Source organism: Echinops telfairi, unplaced genomic scaffold (genome assembly GCF_000313985.2).
Source record: "Echinops telfairi isolate 266 unplaced genomic scaffold, ASM31398v2 ScPeMD7_23;HRSCAF=83, whole genome shotgun sequence".
NCBI lineage: Eukaryota > Metazoa > Chordata > Mammalia > Afrosoricida > Tenrecidae > Echinops > Echinops telfairi.
Window position 1 is genome coordinate 68,405,761 of NW_022103920.1, and position 19,605 is coordinate 68,425,365.

Sequence of the window (19,605 nt, forward strand, 5' to 3'; positions counted from 1 at the left end):
GAATGATTAAATTGTACGATATGGGAATTACAAGCCAATAAAATTATTTTTCAAAAACAGAATAGAATTACCCCAACGTAGCCAAAGTTGTAATCTTTTCCAAATTCAACTGAAACATCATTCTCACAACTATCTTTGGTGAGCAGCTGAATGCTTAAGTACTGCGTCAACAAGGCTCTTCAGTTGGAACAATAGAGGATGGCATTTCTTGGCATAAAACAAAGGAGCCGCCAGAGTGAAGAAACAGAGATGTAGCTGGTATCGTGCAATAAATAGGCTATCCTTAGCTTAAGGCTTTGTGTCTAAAGGGGCTCAGCCAGTCTCTGACCCTGAAGGCATGCAGCTTTGCAGAATTCAGAAAATGTGAAGTTCTAAGGACACACATCAAATACACATAATTACAAAAATATGAATGATTTCTTTGACTCATTAATTTTGTTCAGTTCCTTCTGAAATCATTCCCCCCAATAAGGGGTATTTTTAGTGGATTCTAGACTAATGGTGCAATAATAGGGATCCTTGTACTTCGAGTGCATTTTGGTGTACAATAAACGGTTCAACCTGTCCAAGATAAATTTGTTGTCATGGCTCCCTTTTCTCCCATTGCTAGTCTCCTAGGTTTATTTCCCTTTTTATTGCCCATTGCTTTTAGAAGGAATAAATATTAATGAGTTCCACAACGTAGTTTGTGCGCCTCTGTTAACACTGGAGAGAGTAGCTAATCCCTGTTGAGCAATCATCGGCAAGGCCAGGCACAGCCAGCCACAAGCATTTTCTTTCACATCCTCCGGCAGCAGGCGTGTACCTCTGAAAAACATGCTATTTGTTCGCCGGTGCACATCCCTGAGGGCTCGTTTCCGAATTCCTTCTGGTGCCATCAGTCATCTGCAAGGGACTCGGGGAATAAGTGCTTCAGGGTTAGCAAAAGCACACGCAGCGCGGTCACTCGAGAGTGTCAGGGCACGTGGCATCTTATCAGTCTTCTTTCTTTCATTAATGGAAGGTCCTCTTTCCCTCTCCAATTACAAGTATGAAGTAGGATGAAACAATATCAGAAAAGATGTCAGATGTGCTTCCTCTGCAATTTCCTAGTTTCAAAACTAGCAAAGTACCAGTATAAAGGTTTGAAACTCAGGGGCCTAAAATCAGCGTTTAATCAGTGGAGATAAGACCAATATTGGAACTATAAATTCCACTTTATTCCCAAAGACATATAGCGGTCAGTCTCTCCAATCTCCCTAGAAATGGGAAACAAGACACTTCAAGACACAGATGCCCGCTTTTCTCATCTTCATCCTCATTGGCAGTATGCCTTCATGATACTTAAAACGCACTGCCACCGAGTGGATTCCTACTCCATATAGGCCTTTTGAAATTGTAAATACTAATGGGAGCTAATAACCTCCTCTTTCTCTCTGGGGGGAGTTGGTGGGTTTGAACCACCACCTTTGTGGTTAATAGTCTAACACTTAACCAACAGTGCCACTGATGCTCCTTAATAGAGTGATAACACCTATATTAAAGTTAAGGGCATGATGGCAACATATGTACAAGAATACTTGATACAATTAATGTATGGATTGTTAGAAGAGTTGTAAGAGCCCCCAATAAAATGATCCCTAAAATAACTAAAGAAAGTAAAGGGAAGAATTATTGAGAAACCAATTCAATTTAACCTTCAGTATACCTCATGCCCACAGAGCCCTTGCCAGGCAATAAGAGAGAACTTAATGATTTGTATTTTAAATGTTACATTTCTTTTATTTCAATCTGGAGGGTCTTCTAAATTTCAGAAATTTGGGAGGCTCAGGAAACCAGCACATTCTCCTTCTCTCACTCACTCAGGTATTGGTAGGGCCTTGTGCAAGGATCCTTCCAAGCATCAGGGTAAAATCAACCCTTTATTATAATCAATGATTATACTTTTAAAAGTAACACACCCTGCTGAGGCCACTGTGCACATACAGAGTTAGAAACACTGTGAATAACGTCCAGGAATTTCTACCTTCTCTTTAAACATCTAAATGACTCTCAAGATACATTTTGAGAGTATGTACTTGACAGAAAAGTCGCCTGATGACTACGGGGGGAAAGTTCTGTATGAAAGATGGGTCTCAGTGTAGTTCACTCTAAGCTTAATTGGAGAACCCCAAACAGACACTTCCACAGAAGTATCCACATGTCAGCTTTCTAAAGGCCCAAATAGGAAAAGTTGTAAATAAAACTCGACCATCATGCTATCAGCTCCCTTATACTAGAGGTCTAGCTTCAAAACACAAATCAGAGACAAAATTGAATAAATGCTCAATAAATAGTTGTTGAATGAGGGAGTATCAGGTGGGAGACCTTAATCTGTAACACTTCATCATTTAGACTATGATTGATGAGCTTAAGAGCAACTCTTGGCAAACAATTATAAAATAAACTTAACATTAAGACTACATATTCTTTCCTCACAAAAATATTTAATCTTCAAACAATCAAGTGATTGACAAGTTATATTAAGAAATGGAATCAAGAGTTATTTTCATCATGATAATCACCATAACCCTAGTTATTACTATTATTTTCATTTATCATGAGCATTTTGGAATTGAGTGCAAATATTTATATATATATCTCATTATACTTCATATATATGAAGATACTTCAATGTTTCTAGCCTACTAATATTTCTGTGTCATAGCATTGTTATCCAACATTTTAAATAGCTTAATATCACTCATCATATTTTGTCAGCCTAATATCGACATTAATATATAAAATGAATATTATCGTCTCTAAATCATTTTTACTTTTCTAGTGTTTCATTGAAATTGTGCTTGTGCTAGGCACTGTGGGGGTGTCAATGATGTGGTATCATTTCTTACATTAATTTCTCAGTTTTGTGGCTTTTTGATACAAGGACATACCTTACATCTAAATGTAAAAAGAGTAGGAGCACAGGGCCCTGGTTGGAATTGTTAAGGGGGGTTTGGACTGAGGCTGATCTGCTTCCTTGTCAACTGTCTACTCACTGTACAGGCGAGCAGTTTCTCCAGTCACATGCTGGTGCTTTTATGCATGTATGTAGTAACGCAGTATTTCTGTCAGTACTCTTTCTCTTCCTGTGTCAAGCCCCTAGCTCCCTACAATGGTGACTTCCCTTTTGGCCCTTCCTAGGGAAGGAAAACTGCAGAGAGAACCAGCTGAAGCAGCCAGTGTGGTTTAGGGAAGTGTTCAGTTAACTTATTGCTCAGTTTTGAGTATATATATATATATTTACATATATATATATATATATATTATCTACTACACAGCATAGCTAAGTGTTTTGTAATGAATTATTATCAGGTAATTTAGGCTATCATATTTCTGAAAGTGGAACAGAAGAATCATATATGATTAAATATTTATGAGTAACTAAAGGTAAGTAAGAGACATAAGAGGATCCCTGGGTTACTCACTGGACAAAAGACATAAAGGTATAAATCCAAGAAAGCAGTATTATGATGAATATTTAAAAACCTGCTGCCATCAAGTTGACTCCAATTAGAGCCTTAAATGAGTGGCCAAACTTGAGCAAAGCATATAAATATGAATTCTTGTCATTTGATCTAATAATTAGGTTATGCTTCACCTGCTCCATCTCAGGCACATAAATAGATGTTTATTCAAAGGTAAAGGAAATAGTGAGCATGTATACTGTCATCTGCCAATATACCTACTCCACATTTATCAACTACTTCATTATCTAATATTTTGAACTTATAAAAATAATAAAAGTCTCCCAACCAAATATTTTTCACATTAATGACATATTTTTTCAATGACAAACAGCAAGTTGTGAAGCAAGAGTAATGCTGACAGTGATGGTTAAAATTAAGTGTCAGGTTGGCTGTCCTATGATGCGCAATGGTTTGGAAGTTATGTAAGGATGTAATTTGGCAGTTACGCAAAGATGTGGTCACCCTTCATTTTATGATCTGATGTGGTCTCCCTCCATTTTTTCATGATAACCTAGCAATAAGTGATGAATGGGAATATTGTGAATATTTCAAAAGTGAACAAATTTTGAAACTTTGTAAAAATTATTTCAGACACACTTTTTAAAAGTGCACCATTTTAAACAGGTTCAGTTACCATAACTGAAAAACTCAAACTATCTGCTTTTGAGTCAATACCAACTCACGGTGACCCTGTAGGACGAGGTAGAACTGGCCCTAGGAGTTTGAGACTCGTTTATTGGAGTAGAAAGCCTGTCTTTCTCCCACAGAGCAGCTGGTGGTTTTGAACAGCTGGCCTTGCAGATACAAGTTTAATGTTTACATTTTTTTCTTCCAAGCTATGGTTTGTATTGCATAGTAATGTATTTTTCCTTGGTCGCGTTTTCGGTTGGCTACTTCCTGACAACTCCTCAGTAAATTCTTCCTCCAATAAAAATTGTAGATTGCCTTTAGGTTACACCATTAACTACCTTAATTGAATTCCCAGCATGTTAATTTTTTTACCTTTCCATCACAATGGCTGAAACCTGTTGTTATCTCACTTCTGTTGCTTTTATAATCCATTGGTCACAAAGAGATTTCTGAAGAAACAGTTCTTCTCTCACAGCTACTAAGGAACTGCCTTTCCAGAAGGGTCTAATTCATTTGGGGATTTCATATCTTAATTAATTTACAATTATATTACATTGCTCTGTACACGACACTGCAACAGTGTAGACTCTAGGCTTCTGAAATGTAGCCATTGTGTAAATGAGTTTCTTTACTAACTTATCAAACTAAGATTAACTGAGCGAAAAGTAGTACCTTTCAAAAGATGATAAAGCACAAAAATGTGCTCGTACCTACACATATCTTTCTCAGCAATCAGTTCATAACCAAATTTGGTATATCTGTTTGTTTATTTATGGTATCTTAGGGAAAAATTTAAAAGCCAACCCATTTTAAAATATTCTAGAATATTTTAGAATATTAAGAATACAATATTTTAGAATATAATTATAACATTTTAGACTATTTTCAATTATAAATATTCTGTTTTGCATCTCATAATAATACAGTAAAAATCCAATACACAGAAAATTATGTACACTGCATAGGAAAGTTTTAGTATTTTTAAAAATAAAGTAGAAAATAAAAATAAATGACTATCTTTCTTAAACGAATTATGGTTTGTTCCCAGGAATCTATGGAGAATCTATATGAGCCCCAAGATTCTCTGATACACCTTTCTGATTGAAACGTCATATAGAATGCTCTCACCTCCCTGCAATTTCAAAAGTGATGGATGAAGAGGTGCAGCACTAGACCCGATATACTCTGATATTTATTCTATAAAATAATGTCGGGAATAGCACCAAACACAATCACTTTTTACTTTTCCTTCAACTTTGACAAAAGTAAACTACTTTGTGGAAACTGTAGATAAAAAGACTAAAAAAAAAAAAAACCTCACTTCCATCAAGTCGATACCAATTCATGTCACCCCTACAACTCAGGGTAGAACTGCAGATGTGAGTTTACAAGACTATCTATCTCTTTATGATAGCAGAAAGTCCCATCTTTCTCCTGCAGAGCAGCTGGTGGTTTTGAACTGCTGGCCTTGTGGTCAGTTGTCCAATACATAACCACTACTTTACTAGGGCTCCTTAGACAATCGACTACAATGTAATAATTTATCATATATACTAGAGTATAAGCCAACCTGAATATCAGTCGAGGCACCTAATTTTACCACAAAAACTTGATGAAAAATTTGCTGAAAAACTCAGCTTATACACTAGTATATACGGTACATGCTATTTAGGGAGACTGTTAGTATTCCTGCCCCCCCCTCCGCCCCCCCGCATTTCATTTCTGAATGTGGAACCATGCTAGCTCTCTACCCATTCATCTATCTGTCCATCTTTAAACTGTCTTTCCAACTTTCCCATGATATTCCAAGATTTTCTGCTGGTCTATCTTAGTCTATGCCACTATAGAAGCTAATTCACTCCATGAGTTTCCTTTCTTAATAACCTCATACCACACAGACCACACACACTTTTTAAAGTGGACTGTTTGATATGCTTTCTTCATAGAAATGTTCTTGTTTTAGTCTCATAATTTTCACTCTAAGCTTCACAGTGCTGTAAAATAAATACTTATAGTTTTCCTCAGTAGAACATGTTCCATCAGTATCAAATTTAAAAATGTCTTGGGTTTGTATAGCTAAAAATCTACTTTAATTTCATTTTGCGCTTTTAAAAAAATCAATTAATGTTCATGAATACAACCATCAGTAATTCTTTAATCAGTTTTCCAGGATTTATAAAGTTCATGCCTGCCAGAGCAAAGTTTCTCCCTATAACATGCTGATAAGGGTAGAATTCAAACCAGCATAAATTGGACATTCTTCATATACAACTCAAATTCTGATTAGCAGGCTTAACATTGTCCAGGCTTTTATCCCTAATTCTTGATAATAGAGAACTTGTAGCAAAGCTATTCCTACAGAGGAGTGACAGTGGAAATCTTGCTCACCTGAATATTACAGGGGAAAGGTTGTCAGGATTCAGAGGTTACGTAAAGCCATCAGAAGTAAATGAATAAAATGTAAGTGCTCCCCCAAATCAAGTAGAGATATTTTTCCAATTGTCTATAGTTCTAAACACCAACTTAATATGTATTCTGCTAATTCAACTAACATAATATACTAAGTATTCAATATTATATGATATATATGAATTATAAATACTTTACCAATATCCAGTCATTTTTATTTTCTAGAAATGAAATATATCAGTTCAAAAGAGGAATATTGTCCTGGTCAGTATAATGGAGAGAGTTAACAGTAAGTCAATATAGCAGTGAATAAGAACAAGCCTTTGAAGAGAAACCATCTTAGAAACCAACCCACAAGAGCAGTTCCAGTTCTTCCCTGTCCTACAGGGTTGCTGTGATTTGGTGTTGACTCAATGGTAGTGAGTTGGGTGTGAAGTGGTTCCTGTGGTCTTTGTGTTACGGTGGTAATTACCAATCACTTGTGTAATAGAATGTGTTAACATAATAATGACATCTTCTATGAATTCCATACCACTGGCTTCTACTATTTTTGCATCAATAAAAAAATGGCATTAAGGTACTTTATTTTTAGGTACTGTAAAGAGTTTGGTTACATGTGCAAGCAGTTGAGCCAGAGGAAAGCTGCAGAAAGAACAATGTAGATGTCTTCTTTAAATAAAGTCATGTGGAGCGGGTCTTGGGGTGGTTTGTTCATGGTTATAGAGCAGGGGCAGAGATTTTTGAGATTAGTGATTTCTTATTAGTTGTGGAGAGGCTGTTTTGCTTTCAGTCTTCTATATTTTTGAAGAAAGATAAACTGAACAATTTTCACAACCCTCAGCCTAATTGCTCTCCAGCCACCCTTCTTTACAGCCATCAGATGCATCTCTGGCAGGCTGCTGTGCTGGCCAAGTGTCCTGCTGGGAATGGGAAATGCTCCTGGGGGGAAAGGCTCCAAGTCTACATTCCCAGGACAAAATATGCAACTTTTAGAGAGAATCCGCTGTCTGCAAAGATGATAATAGCCTTGTTAGTATTCTTGATATACTTGACATGAAAGGACAAATTCCCTAAGTTATTCCTTTGACATATTTACATGATAAATATTAATTTTAGATGAATTAATCACTTCCTTATCTATTGACCTTTACTTTGGCATTTACTTTAGTCTATCCGCTACATCCCTCATAATGATATTCTTTATGTATCACTTCCTTTCTGTGACTTTTACTTTTGGTGATCTGAAGTGGTTTGCTAGAGAAAGGGAGACTTTATGAATAAATAATTTTTAAATGTCCAGTTACATTTCAGAATTCTGAAAGATCTTTTGAAAGTACTAATCTAGAGGGCACTATTGGTATTCAAGAACTAAAATCTGATCTACCCACAGCAATGAAACTATATTGTTCTGAAAGGGCTGCTATAATAAATCTACCAAATACTAAAAATGCAACCATTAAAGCAGCCCAGACAATATTAATGTACTAACATTACATGGTTTAGGCAACTTCCCGGCAACCCAAGACACATTAGTAGTAAAATGGATCCTGAGGCTGTATTCCTAAATCATCTGACATGCTGTGTAAAGTTAGCAGTTGTAGAACAATTAAACTTTGGAAGCTGAAAATGCAGAACTTTGAGTGCATATGTTCAGTGCTTATCTTCCATGACCTCACATATGACTGGACACTTGTGCTACTGCTTTTTTTGTGTGGTGGTGGTGGGGAGGGCAGGGAGAAAGGGCGGAGTTGAGGAGGAGCTTGCTCTTCTCTTGGTTTTTACAACAACCGTTCTTATTAGATAATTTTTATGCAGCTTCCTCCCCTGATCTCTCTGGTCTTTCATCAGTTGGTAACAAGGAGGGTCTTTATACTTGTTCTTTACCCTCTCCCACCAATAACTTTTTAGGAGAGACTAACCTATCAAAAACTTGTTAAGTACAACATGCCATCTTTACCAGTGATTTGCTTTTTTCTCTGACAGTGTTTCAGTCATATGACTTAAGAGATGATCTACCACTCACTCTTGATTCCTGATTCACTTTTTCTGTCACTCAGCTCAAGAACTACCTCTTCAAGATGGGTTCTTTTAATAAGATCCCAAGACTGTCATTCCAAATCTCAGTTGTAACGATCACTATTTTGTATTAGAACTATTAGTTTGTTAATCTGATGTCATGACTGTGAGCTCTTTCATGACGTGAAAGTTGTATTGGTAATTCTGTCCTCATTACCTTGTACAATTTTTGAAACTCTGTTGTCCCAGATGCCCATCTAGTATCTGTTGATGTGATTAGGAAAAAGTCCTGCTATATTTTAGGTATTCTTATTTATGTTCATGTATGCTTGTACCTATCAATGCAAATAAATCGGATTCATTAATGGCAAGAGTTTTGGAATACTATTAATCTTACTGCCATCAAGTCAATGCTGACTCATAGCAATCCTGCTGTGGATTTCTGAAGCTATAATTGTATATGGGAGTAGAAAGCCCATTTGGTCTTCCACAGAGCTGCTGGTGGTTTCGAACTTCCAACTATCGGATCACAGCCCAATGTGTAATCTAATTCTATATTCTTGAAAAGCTAAAATTTCCTGATTATTGTGAATTCCTTTATCCTGCTGTATATTTACTGTCTCTGATCCCCAAACTGAGATTTAAAAGACTAGTGATTCTAATATATGTTCGACAACCTAGAAAACAATTTTCTTTAAAAAAAAGTTATCCCTCTGGGCTTAGTTCCTCTGATGTTTGGACATTATTAATAGAAAGCTGAATATTGGTTCAATATTTTTATTCAATTATGCCTAATTTAAGAGTTGAAATTATGTTGCTTTACTACATAATATATTAATTCTTTTACTATCTCATTATGCTGTATTTACTTCCTCCGATTGAAATGTTATTCAATATCATAATTGTTTTCCTACCACATTATAAACAGAAAAATAAGATGTTGGTTATTTGCAATATGAATAAAAAGGTTAAAATACATGATTGCTTTGTATGAGTACACTTAGAAAATGAAATTTTAGTCTTTTAGAAAAATAATTAATTACTCCAGCTAAATTCTTACTAGTAGTTTGAGGCAGGAAGGCATTTAAGTCGGAAAACTTCGAGACACTTGTCAGTATAGCAGAACTGACTGCAAATGAAGTTGTAGTAAAGTTTATACAATCATGAATTGGATTCTTCTTCTATCAGATACACCCACCTTAATGTGATCAGAAGAAAAGGCTCACCACACCCCTAATTATTGTGTACCTCCAATGTTTTTTTGTGTTCGGGCTCCGTAAATGAGCCCTACAGAAGACAGTCACGCTTACCTTCTTTGTCCTTGCGAGTGTGTAAAGGCGCGGGGAGGTTTTCATTGGCCTGCACACAGTACACTTCGCGGGTCTGCACGCCCCCACCGCACAGCGCAGTGTGGTTTCCGCGCCTCTTATCCTGCTGGCTCAGCAAAGGGTCCACCCGACACTCGGTCCACTCGGCAGTTCTCCAGCCATAGCTAGGAAAGAAAAGGCCACCATCCGGACTGAGCTACAAAAGTAACTTTTCTCCACTCTCGTTCTTTTTTCTTAAACAAAAACAAATAAAACTCACCTAAGAGACCTTTCCCCCTCCAATTGATCTTACTCTAGCATCTGAGGTGCAGACCTGTTCCAACCCTCCTCTTTCAGCCTTAGTTAGCAGTGCTCCATTTAGAAGGGGCATCCAGCAGGGCTACCCTGCTAATCGGGGCATCCAGCAGGGCTACCCTGCTAATCGCGGCTGCGGGAAGTTACTTATGCATATTTAATGAAAGAAAGCATAATGCTGAAAACATGAAATTTCATATTCAATAAGGCTAAACCTATACTTGCCCTTTCTTGAAGCTCATAAACAAATGGGGTGGGGGAAGGCAGGCTGATTTTAAGAATGGAAAACATTGTAAGTGATTAACATAAACATTTGCATTAATAAAATATATGAATATTGCTTCTTCAAACCAGATCAAAATTACAATGTTGTAGGAGGAATAAAAATAAGTGACAGACCAGTTCAGAGTTTGCATATTCTTACCAAGAAAACATGTACATATATTTTTTTCTGTACAGGGGGCATGCCTGATGAGTGACGAAAAGAGCTGACATTTAGAATCAGTGGAGCACAGGAAAGACATCTGTGCTTCTAAATTCAAGCCCCAATCAAGACCGTGATGCTTGAGAGATGTCAGAGAATCCCCAGCCCAACACACACTTAAAGAGATGGCCAGGGAACCATTTCCTGATGCCACTGGAGATAGGGATGGGATTTCTCCACCTGAAGGGAAGCAGCAGAGAGTCTACAAGCACAAAGAAAAGGGCTCAGGGGGTGTAGCTCCGGGTTAGAGCATTTGACTGCAGCACTTTGTGTCACTTTAATCAACAGGCTTCTTTTGTAGCCAGATGGACCCTCACCACCGGGACTAATGGGGTGCTAATGCTCCTCTCAGTGAGAAAGACAGTTAAGCCTGTCCCCAGAGGTCTGATCTCGATGCTTCACTCTGTCCATGGGACAGACAATAAAGCTGACCTCAATGCCTGGGGTTTTGTTTTTGTTAAATAAGTGTTTTGTTTGCTTTTTTAACTTAGCAGGGTTTTATGGCTGTCAAGGAACAACAACTACTAACACTTGTTGGTATTGGAAAGATAGCAGTCAGGTGAACTCAAAACACAAACAAATAAACAAAAAAACCACGTGTGAAATTGATCCCTAGGGATAGAAGAAACAAAAAAAAAAACAAACAAACCAGTCAGCAGCTAGAGGGGTTAAACCAAACATTTGAAATATATATATAATTTAATAGAATAGAGTCCTAATCTAGGTCATCCTAAAGAATCCTGTTAGAGGGTTACATTTGCAGCACTATATGTAAGGTAGTTACACAGTCTAAGTAAATTGCTATCACTTCCTACCCCCCCCCATTAAAAAGGAGGAGGCAGATACTCAAGGATGTTTATTTTGTTAAGGGTACTTGAATATATGCAAATAATATAGCAGCTAGTATGAGAAAAAAATCCAGGAAATGCAATGTCAAGAAAATACGGTGGAATCCTAGCAACTTCTTGAGTTTATTCTGTGAAGAACACAAAACTCAGTGGGCAAGAAAGCGCTGTTGGGCAGGAGAGGCTTTGTAGCTACATCAGTTACATCAGGAGAATGAGCAGTTCCAAAATGCTGCCCAAAGGAAGGGCTCTGGTCGATTAACACTGTATTTTTTATTTTGATTGCACTGCTCATGACCTGTACACATAATTCTTCAATGTTTGTAGATCCCAAGAAGCTCTCAAAGTAACTCATGCATACATATTTATTGTGAGAATAAGATTTTTTAAAGTTACTTTTTAAGTAAGCTATACTCAAAAAAAGCTTAAATTATTGCTAGGGCTAAGAGAATTCACGGTAATGTCCCAGAATTGATACTTTTTAAGTACTCCCTCCATAATAACATAATAAGCATAATCTTTGTCATAAAAAAGTTGACAGTTCATTATCTTGAAGCAGTATGTTAATCTATTCAACATTAGAATTTGGGATGTACAGTATTTAATTTCAATGACTTGCCAAGTGGACAACAAGAATCTGTATTTACAGAATGGCGATGGGCAAACTATGAACCAAGGGCCAATTAACTCTATCACTCTTTTGTAAATAAAGTTCTATTGGAATATAGCTACACTAATTTGTTTACATATTGTCTATAGCTATGATAGCAGAAATGAACTGTCACATCAGCGCATATTTGGCACATTACCAAAGACATTTGCCAGCCCTTAAGGAAAATATGTATACAGAGTTTCGACTAAAAATCTAGTCTTCATGGAAATTTTTAATTGTCCCCTGCCAATACAATATTTCTTTTACGATAGTAATTATAAAGTCCTGGTTCACTTTTGTACTTCAAGTCACTATTTCTCAACCCACTGTTCAGTTGAAGTGAAACAGCTGGAGGAATCTGCAGCCCGGGGAGAGGCTGCCCAGGAGACTGCAGTCTCCTCATTTACTCACATGGCACAGGGTTCAACGCCATCGCCCTGGGAAACACAGGGTTCTGTTTCTTCAAGCTCTGGACACTCCTTTTCGCTGCCAATAGGAAACTGCCTGATGCTTCGTGTCCTTCCACGTGTGCCTTTTGGTGAGGTCATATCATAGCATGTTTTTGAGCATGGGCTCCACTCTGACCACTCGGACACCTGGCACTCTTTGGGGACCACACAGGACTGGAAAGTCAATGGCAGCTTCTCTTGCTGGCAAAAGCTGCAAAAGATCATTGATATTCTCATCATAGGTTCACAGGCAGTTACGAACTTTTGTTTTCTGTGCTCAAGAGTAAAATCAGATTGGGCAATTTTATTTCTACTTGGAGGTAACAAAGGCAATTTCACTGAAAACATATCAACATTTACAATGTGAAAAGGCAGTTATATTCAAAGCTAATATTTGTATCTCTTCCATTTATAAAGGCTGTTAAATGATCCATAGGAAATAGAAAATAAAGGGATTAAACAAAATTAGTGCAAAGTAAGTTTACCATTTTATTCATTCACTCAGTCCAGATTTGTTTTAATTTAGAAAATGGGAAACCAAGAATGTTTAACATATGCTAATTTCCATTCCCTATACTGATTTAAATAAACATGCCTCACTAACTAAATACAATATTGTTTTGTAAAAGAATAATTGAACATATGCCTAACTGTCCTTTTAAATATAATTTTGAAGTTTAGTTGTAACAATTATAATGTATACTTATTGGCATGTCAACTTTTAAAATGTATACTTTAATAAGAAATATACCTATGGTTACCTTAATTAGATATAAGTATTAAAATATAACTTTATTTATAACTACAATTAGAGGTCTCCTTTAATATATCTTTAATATTTATTTTTTCAGTAAAATACTTACGTAGAACTTTTATTTTTATCTAGCTATCTTTCACTTCTGGATTTAGAGAGATATTATAAATTGTGATGTCAACATACAAAGATTAAGACAAAATCATATTTGCTAGCTGTGGGAAACAGAAGGATTTCTGTCAAGCTGTCTCCCCCAAATATATGCCAGACTTAGCTGCTTGAGAATGACTGTACACTTGGAGGTCATCAGAAGTAGATCAGGGGTTATTCTCCCTAAGGGTTATCAGCCATCTAGACCAAGCAGACACCACTGTTTATCCCACAACAAGTAGGGCCCACTCCCTTCTGATAAGGATAGTAGTTGTCTGTTTCCTTGTAGGAGACACCAGAGAGGTCAAACCCACCCAAGGATGACCAAGATTAGGCTGCCATCATGAATCTAGGGGCCGCCCATCTTGTCACATGTATACTCCTAGACCTTCCTATTCCTATGGGCACACCCCTAGTTCATCCCCTTCCTGTTACGCTTATGCCTATCATAGATCCCCTTCCTACAATGTGTATGCCTATTGCACTGCCCTTCCTGTGACATGTGATTCTGTAATCAGGACCCCCTAAAGTGATATAACGCTTGGTTAGCAAAAAAGAAAAGGCTCTCCCTGGTCCTCGCTGCTGGAAGCTCTCTCTGGCTCCCAGGGGCCCAGAGGCTCTCCCCGGTTCATTCCTGAGGGCTCCCCCGCTCTCCTGGCTGGGTTCCCCCCACAAGGACCACCAAGCAGGGCTGAGGTGAGCATGCTACCATGAAATGTGTCTTGACTCCAATTATTCCAATCGCTCCTCTAACTCTCATGCTTTCTATGACTTTACTATAATCTTTACTTATTATCGCTGGACAATTGCGCCTACCAGACCTGTGATGATTTGTGGGGGACCTCCCTCTCCTTAACCCCACAGCTAGTCTGTAAGAGAGCAGACATTTTGAAGAGCTTTTCTGGAATTGGTTGGGTGTGTGTTTGTTCTAAGTACAACTCTTGCCTGTTCTCAGTAGCCAAAACTGCACGTTTATGAAACAGAGGCAGCCTGTCCCAGAGCAGAGGGAAATGCACTGGTAATTTCATATCCTTCTTCAGGAACTATATTTAACTGAGGCAATCAAGCACAGGGAAAGCCAAGTTGTTTTTAACGTAAAATCCTTATTCAGTCCTCTTAATCCTACTGGCATGTGTATTAAGATTACATTCCTATGTTTCCCGATGTTTCCCTCCGCCCTCTTCTCTGTTGTCCATCCCCCAGGGAGGAGGCAATACATCGGACAGGGTAACTTATGACAAAACTATAATAATTTATGAACTACGAAGGGTTCATGAGGGAGGGGGGAGTTGGGAGGGAGGGAAAAAAGGAGCAACTGATATTAGGGGCTAGAGTGGGAGGCAAATGTTTTGAGAATGATGAGGGCAACAAATGTGCATATGTGCTTGACACAATGGATGTATGTGTGGATTGTGATGAGAATTGTACGAGCCCCCAATAAAATAATTTAAAAAGAAAAAGATTACATTCCTAGGAGACCATGAAAGCTCAAAGTATCAAAGTCAATTAGTCTGAGTTCCGAAGTCTGAGAAGTAGAATTGTCTGATGACTATGGTGAGAGGTTTGTCTGAGTGAGTCTGTTCTGTTTTCCTTTGAACAGCAGAAGACCCCAATCCCCCTTCTGCTCACATGTCATGTAGTAAGTATTCACGATACATCAACTAGAATGCCAACCATGGCGCAACACTTTCTAATGAGCAAGCTTTCACTCTTTAGGATTATTTTAACTGAAAAAACACAAAATAAAGACTAAATGATGGACTTTATAATTCTGCCTTCGCAACATTCTCGGTATTTTATTTCCTCTTAAATACATTTTAAAACCCTTCACCAGATTATTTTCACATGCATAAGTATGCCCTTATCCTCTACTAATTTGTATTGAGTTCACAGTCTATGGATGGGCAAAAGATATAAATTTCTTTCCCTTTTGTGGAGAATTTGCCATTAATTAATTGTCTACAACAACAATCAACCTGGTCACTTGGTGGAAGTTGGAATGCCATCTGGGTCCTCTGTCTGTACTATTCACGGCACGAATGACCTCTTTGGATAAACTGGACTTGTACTGGGGAAATTAATGATACCGAATAGGTAGCTTCCAGTCTCTAACCTGGAATTAGGAAGTCAAAAAGGAAGAAAGCACTCATAATATATTAAGTGAAAAGAAGTGAAGAAAAAAGTCAAGCTCGCATAATAATATTGATAAAATGTCGACTTCTGCAGGTGACAAGAAACAATGAGCAAAGGAATACAGGGTCACTGTACCCAAAACAACTGACCAACCAACAACCATTTCTCAAGGTAGCTTATCATCAAGAACCAATGGCGTTGAAGGAAGAAATCCAAGCTTCACTGAAGGCATTCGCAAAAAAACAAGGATCCAGGAACTAACGGAATACCAACTGAAATGTTTCAACAAGCTGATGAAGTACTGGGAAGAACCCATTCAGCTATACCACGGAAATTGGAACACAGAGATCTGGCCAATCAATTGAAAGCGATCCATATTTGTACCTATTCCAAAGAAAGGTGGCCCAACAGAACGATGGAATTAGCCAACAATATCATTAATATCGATGCAAGTGAAATCTTGCTCAAATCATTCAACAACAGTTGGAGGAGTGCACTGAAAGGAAGCTGCCAGAAATTCAAGCTGGTTTCAGAAGAGAACTTACAACAAGGGTTATCATTACTGGCATCAAATGGTTCTTGGCTTAAAGTAGAAAGATGTTTTACCTGTGTTTAATTAACTATGGAAAGGCATTTAACTGTGTATCATAACAAAAGGGATAATATTGAAAAGAATTGGAAATCCAGAACACTTCATTATGTACATGTGGAATATGAGAGGTAGTCATATGAACAAAACAAGGAAATACTGCATGGCTCAAAAGCAGAAAAGGTGTACATTGGGATTATATCCTTTCACAATACGTATTCAATCTGTATGATGAGAAAATAATCCAAAAATCTGGACTATAAGAGGAAGAACAAGGAATCAGGATTGGAAGAAGGTGTGTTAGTCTGGGTAAACTAGGGAAACAAATCCACAGAAACTCATATGTATAAGAGAGAGTTTTATATAAAGGGTAAGTGTACATTAAGAAAGCATCCCAACCCAGTGCTGCCCAAGACCATAAGTCCAACATTAGCCCATATGTCCGACACCAATCTACAAAGTCCTCCTCCATCTCACAAAACACACACTGTGATGCCAACTGCAGGAGGAAAGCTGAATCAGTGAGCGTGTAAGCATCTCAGCGCTGGCAGGGGTCTCCACATGGCTGCTCCAGCACCCAAGGCTGCATCAGGATAGGTCCATGTGGCTTCTCTATGGGGCTGTCTTGCAGGAAGTGGGCTTTGCCAGCTGAAGCAGGGAACTGGCTAAGGCAGCTGCACCCTGGTCCGACCATCAGAAAGCAAGAGAGACCCGAGAACTAGAAAGGCGAGGCTCACCGAGACATTTCTCTCTCCGCCCTTCAATTAATCCCACATGTGTGCTGACAATGAGTAGGGGCAGTGAAGGAGGTTAAGGCCCTCAATGAGGAGGACCTTATTAAGGAAGATCAAAGACTGAAGTCTTCAATATGGACCATAACTCAGAGTAAAGAAAAGCTTGATCCTCACCACTACACCAGTAATCAACAGCATGATACAAAGAGCCTGGAGTTGTCAAGGAGTTCTTTTTGGTTGGATTCAAAATCAATGCTCATAAAAGCAGCAATCAAGAAATCAGATGGCAGATTTCATTGGACAAATCTACACAAGGTCTCTCTAAAGTGATGAGGAACACACTTTGAGATGCCACTTTGAGAAGTAATGTGCTCCTGACGCAAGCCATGGTATTTTCAACCACCTCATACACATGTGAAAGTGGGACAATGAATAAGGAAGGCCACACAAGAATGAATGCATTTGAATGATGGTGTTGGTGAAAATATTGAAGGCACCGTACACTGCCAGAAGAACAAAGCAACCTTTCTTGAAAGACATACAGCCATCTGCTTATAGGCAAGGATGAAGACAGTGCCTTTCGCATGTGGTGGACATGTTGTCAGTAGAGACTGGTGTCTGGGAAAGGACCGCATGCTTGGTAATGCAGAGGGACATTCAGAAAGGAAAGACTGACAAGGAGATGCACTGACACACTGCAGCAACAGCAGCGCAAATGAACAACGGAGCAGGTAGTGAAGAACTGGGCAGTATTTGCTGGGCTCTACATAGGGGAGATATGGGTTGGAATCACATCAACAGTACCTAACAGCAAGCAGGTAGCCAAAGCTTTAGGCTTCTCTAAATGTGACAACTCTTGGAACAAGGGGACATTGAAATTGACTGGAATTAGGGCATAATCCCAAAAGTTATTGAATGTTGTGGGGGAAACGGTTTAAGTGATTACAGCTCCTGCACCCAACTGATGTGGTTGAGCAAATTTCCTGCAACTGAGTTGTTTTGTACTGCTTAGTAGAAGTACCAACATTGGATGGAAGGATCTGGTGCTACAGTAAAGAAAAGCTCTGGTTCCTGCCCTACATTCTTCTAAGCCAAGTGATATTAAGTGTGTCGTGTGACGGTCTGTCACTTTGAGGATGAAGACATTTCTGACCTAAGCCATGGTATTTCCCATTGCTTCATTCAGAGTTGGACGTGGAATAAGGAAGACTGAAGAAGAATCGATGCATTTGAATGGTGGAGCTGGAGAAGAAGACTGAAAGCACCAGGAACTGCCAAAAGGACAAACACATCTGTCTCGGAAGAAGTATGGCCAGAGTGCTCCTTAAAGGCAAGAATGGCAAGACTTTGTCTTACATATTTTGGACTTGTTGGGAGGAGAGACCAGTCCCTGGAGAAGGACATCATGCTTGGTAAAGTGGAGCGGCACTGAAGGAGGGAAGGGCCCTCAATGAGATGGATTGACACGGTGGCTCTAGCCATGGAGTCAGACTGGCATTGGAACAGCTGTGACAATGGCGCGGGACCTGGCGGTGTTTCCTTCTGTGGTGTACAAGGTCGTTATGGGCCAGAACAACAAGACCCAAGCAGATCTAGTTTAAATTTTTGCTCATTGAATCCTCCCAATAAGCAGGCTATGTGTATTATATTCTGATATAATTATTAATTGTACACAGATGCAGCCTCTGAAAGGTTAGGAAACTTATTTACCATCGTATAGCTGGTATAATGGATTGAAATTCAAACTTAGGTTCAAATTTAGAACTTGGTTCTAAAACCAGAACCCATTTTCTTCATTTTTAAAAACTCTTTATATAGTTTAAACTAATTGCAAATCTCAATTTGTTACCATGACATCTTTAACTTAGGCCAGTGTCAAGTTACTGACACATTAAGTATGATTCAACTAGTATTACTCTTTCACATTACTGTTTCACAACTGAGGCTTGGAGTCAGTAACAAATTTGCACATATGCTACTCTTCTTAAGGAGAATTTAATATGTAATATAATTTTTAAAAAAGTTCTCCTAACAATTTTAAATAAGTTTTAACCCAGAACTTATGTATTGCAAATTATTGACAACAGAGAAACAATATGAATTTATGATTGTCATTTTATACTTCATATCATTATTTTGACAAATGTGGGTAAAGTGGTTATTTAATACTAGAACAAAATTGAAAATGACAAGATTATAGCATATGCACTGGAAGCACATAATTCTTTTTGGAGAGGCACAGAAGCTTAAATGAAGGGACAGGTTACTATATACTAGACTCATTTGAAGTCGAAGGAATCTGTTAAGATATGTTACACTGGTTTGAGGATAATTAATAGAAATATATAATATCTTTTTTATTGTTGTGAATTTTGTTTAATGAATGAGTAAGGTAAATGGCAGATTTTTCCCCCTTAGCCTCAATATAGTTAATGTATGGTAAACAGGGAAAATAAGGCACAGATCAAGCAAGGGCAGCCATGTAGGTCCAGAAAAATAGCTCCTATGAATGAAAGGACCATTGAGAGGTTTGAATGAAAATGAGATTACATTTGTACTTTATGAAGATTCTAGTAATGGAGTGGAGGATGAAACAATGAAGTCTGGGGGAATAAATATAACAACGAATACTTAAAGAAAAATATTGGGT

General features: G+C 38.1%; 1 protein-coding gene across 1 annotated transcript in view; it reads right to left on the bottom strand.

Moving 5' to 3' along the window:
• The window catches only part of THSD7A (thrombospondin type 1 domain containing 7A), a 283,581-nt gene that overhangs the window by 213,574 nt on the left and 50,402 nt on the right, over positions 1–19,605 (bottom strand). Inside the window, exons 3-4 of the mRNA XM_004702825.2 lie at positions 12,558–12,806; positions 9,854–10,035 (exon numbers count right to left, since the gene is read on the bottom strand). Of these exons, the coding sequence (XP_004702882.1) occupies positions 9,854–10,035; positions 12,558–12,806 (431 nt within the window). The remainder of the gene's footprint in view (positions 1–9,853; positions 10,036–12,557; positions 12,807–19,605) is intronic.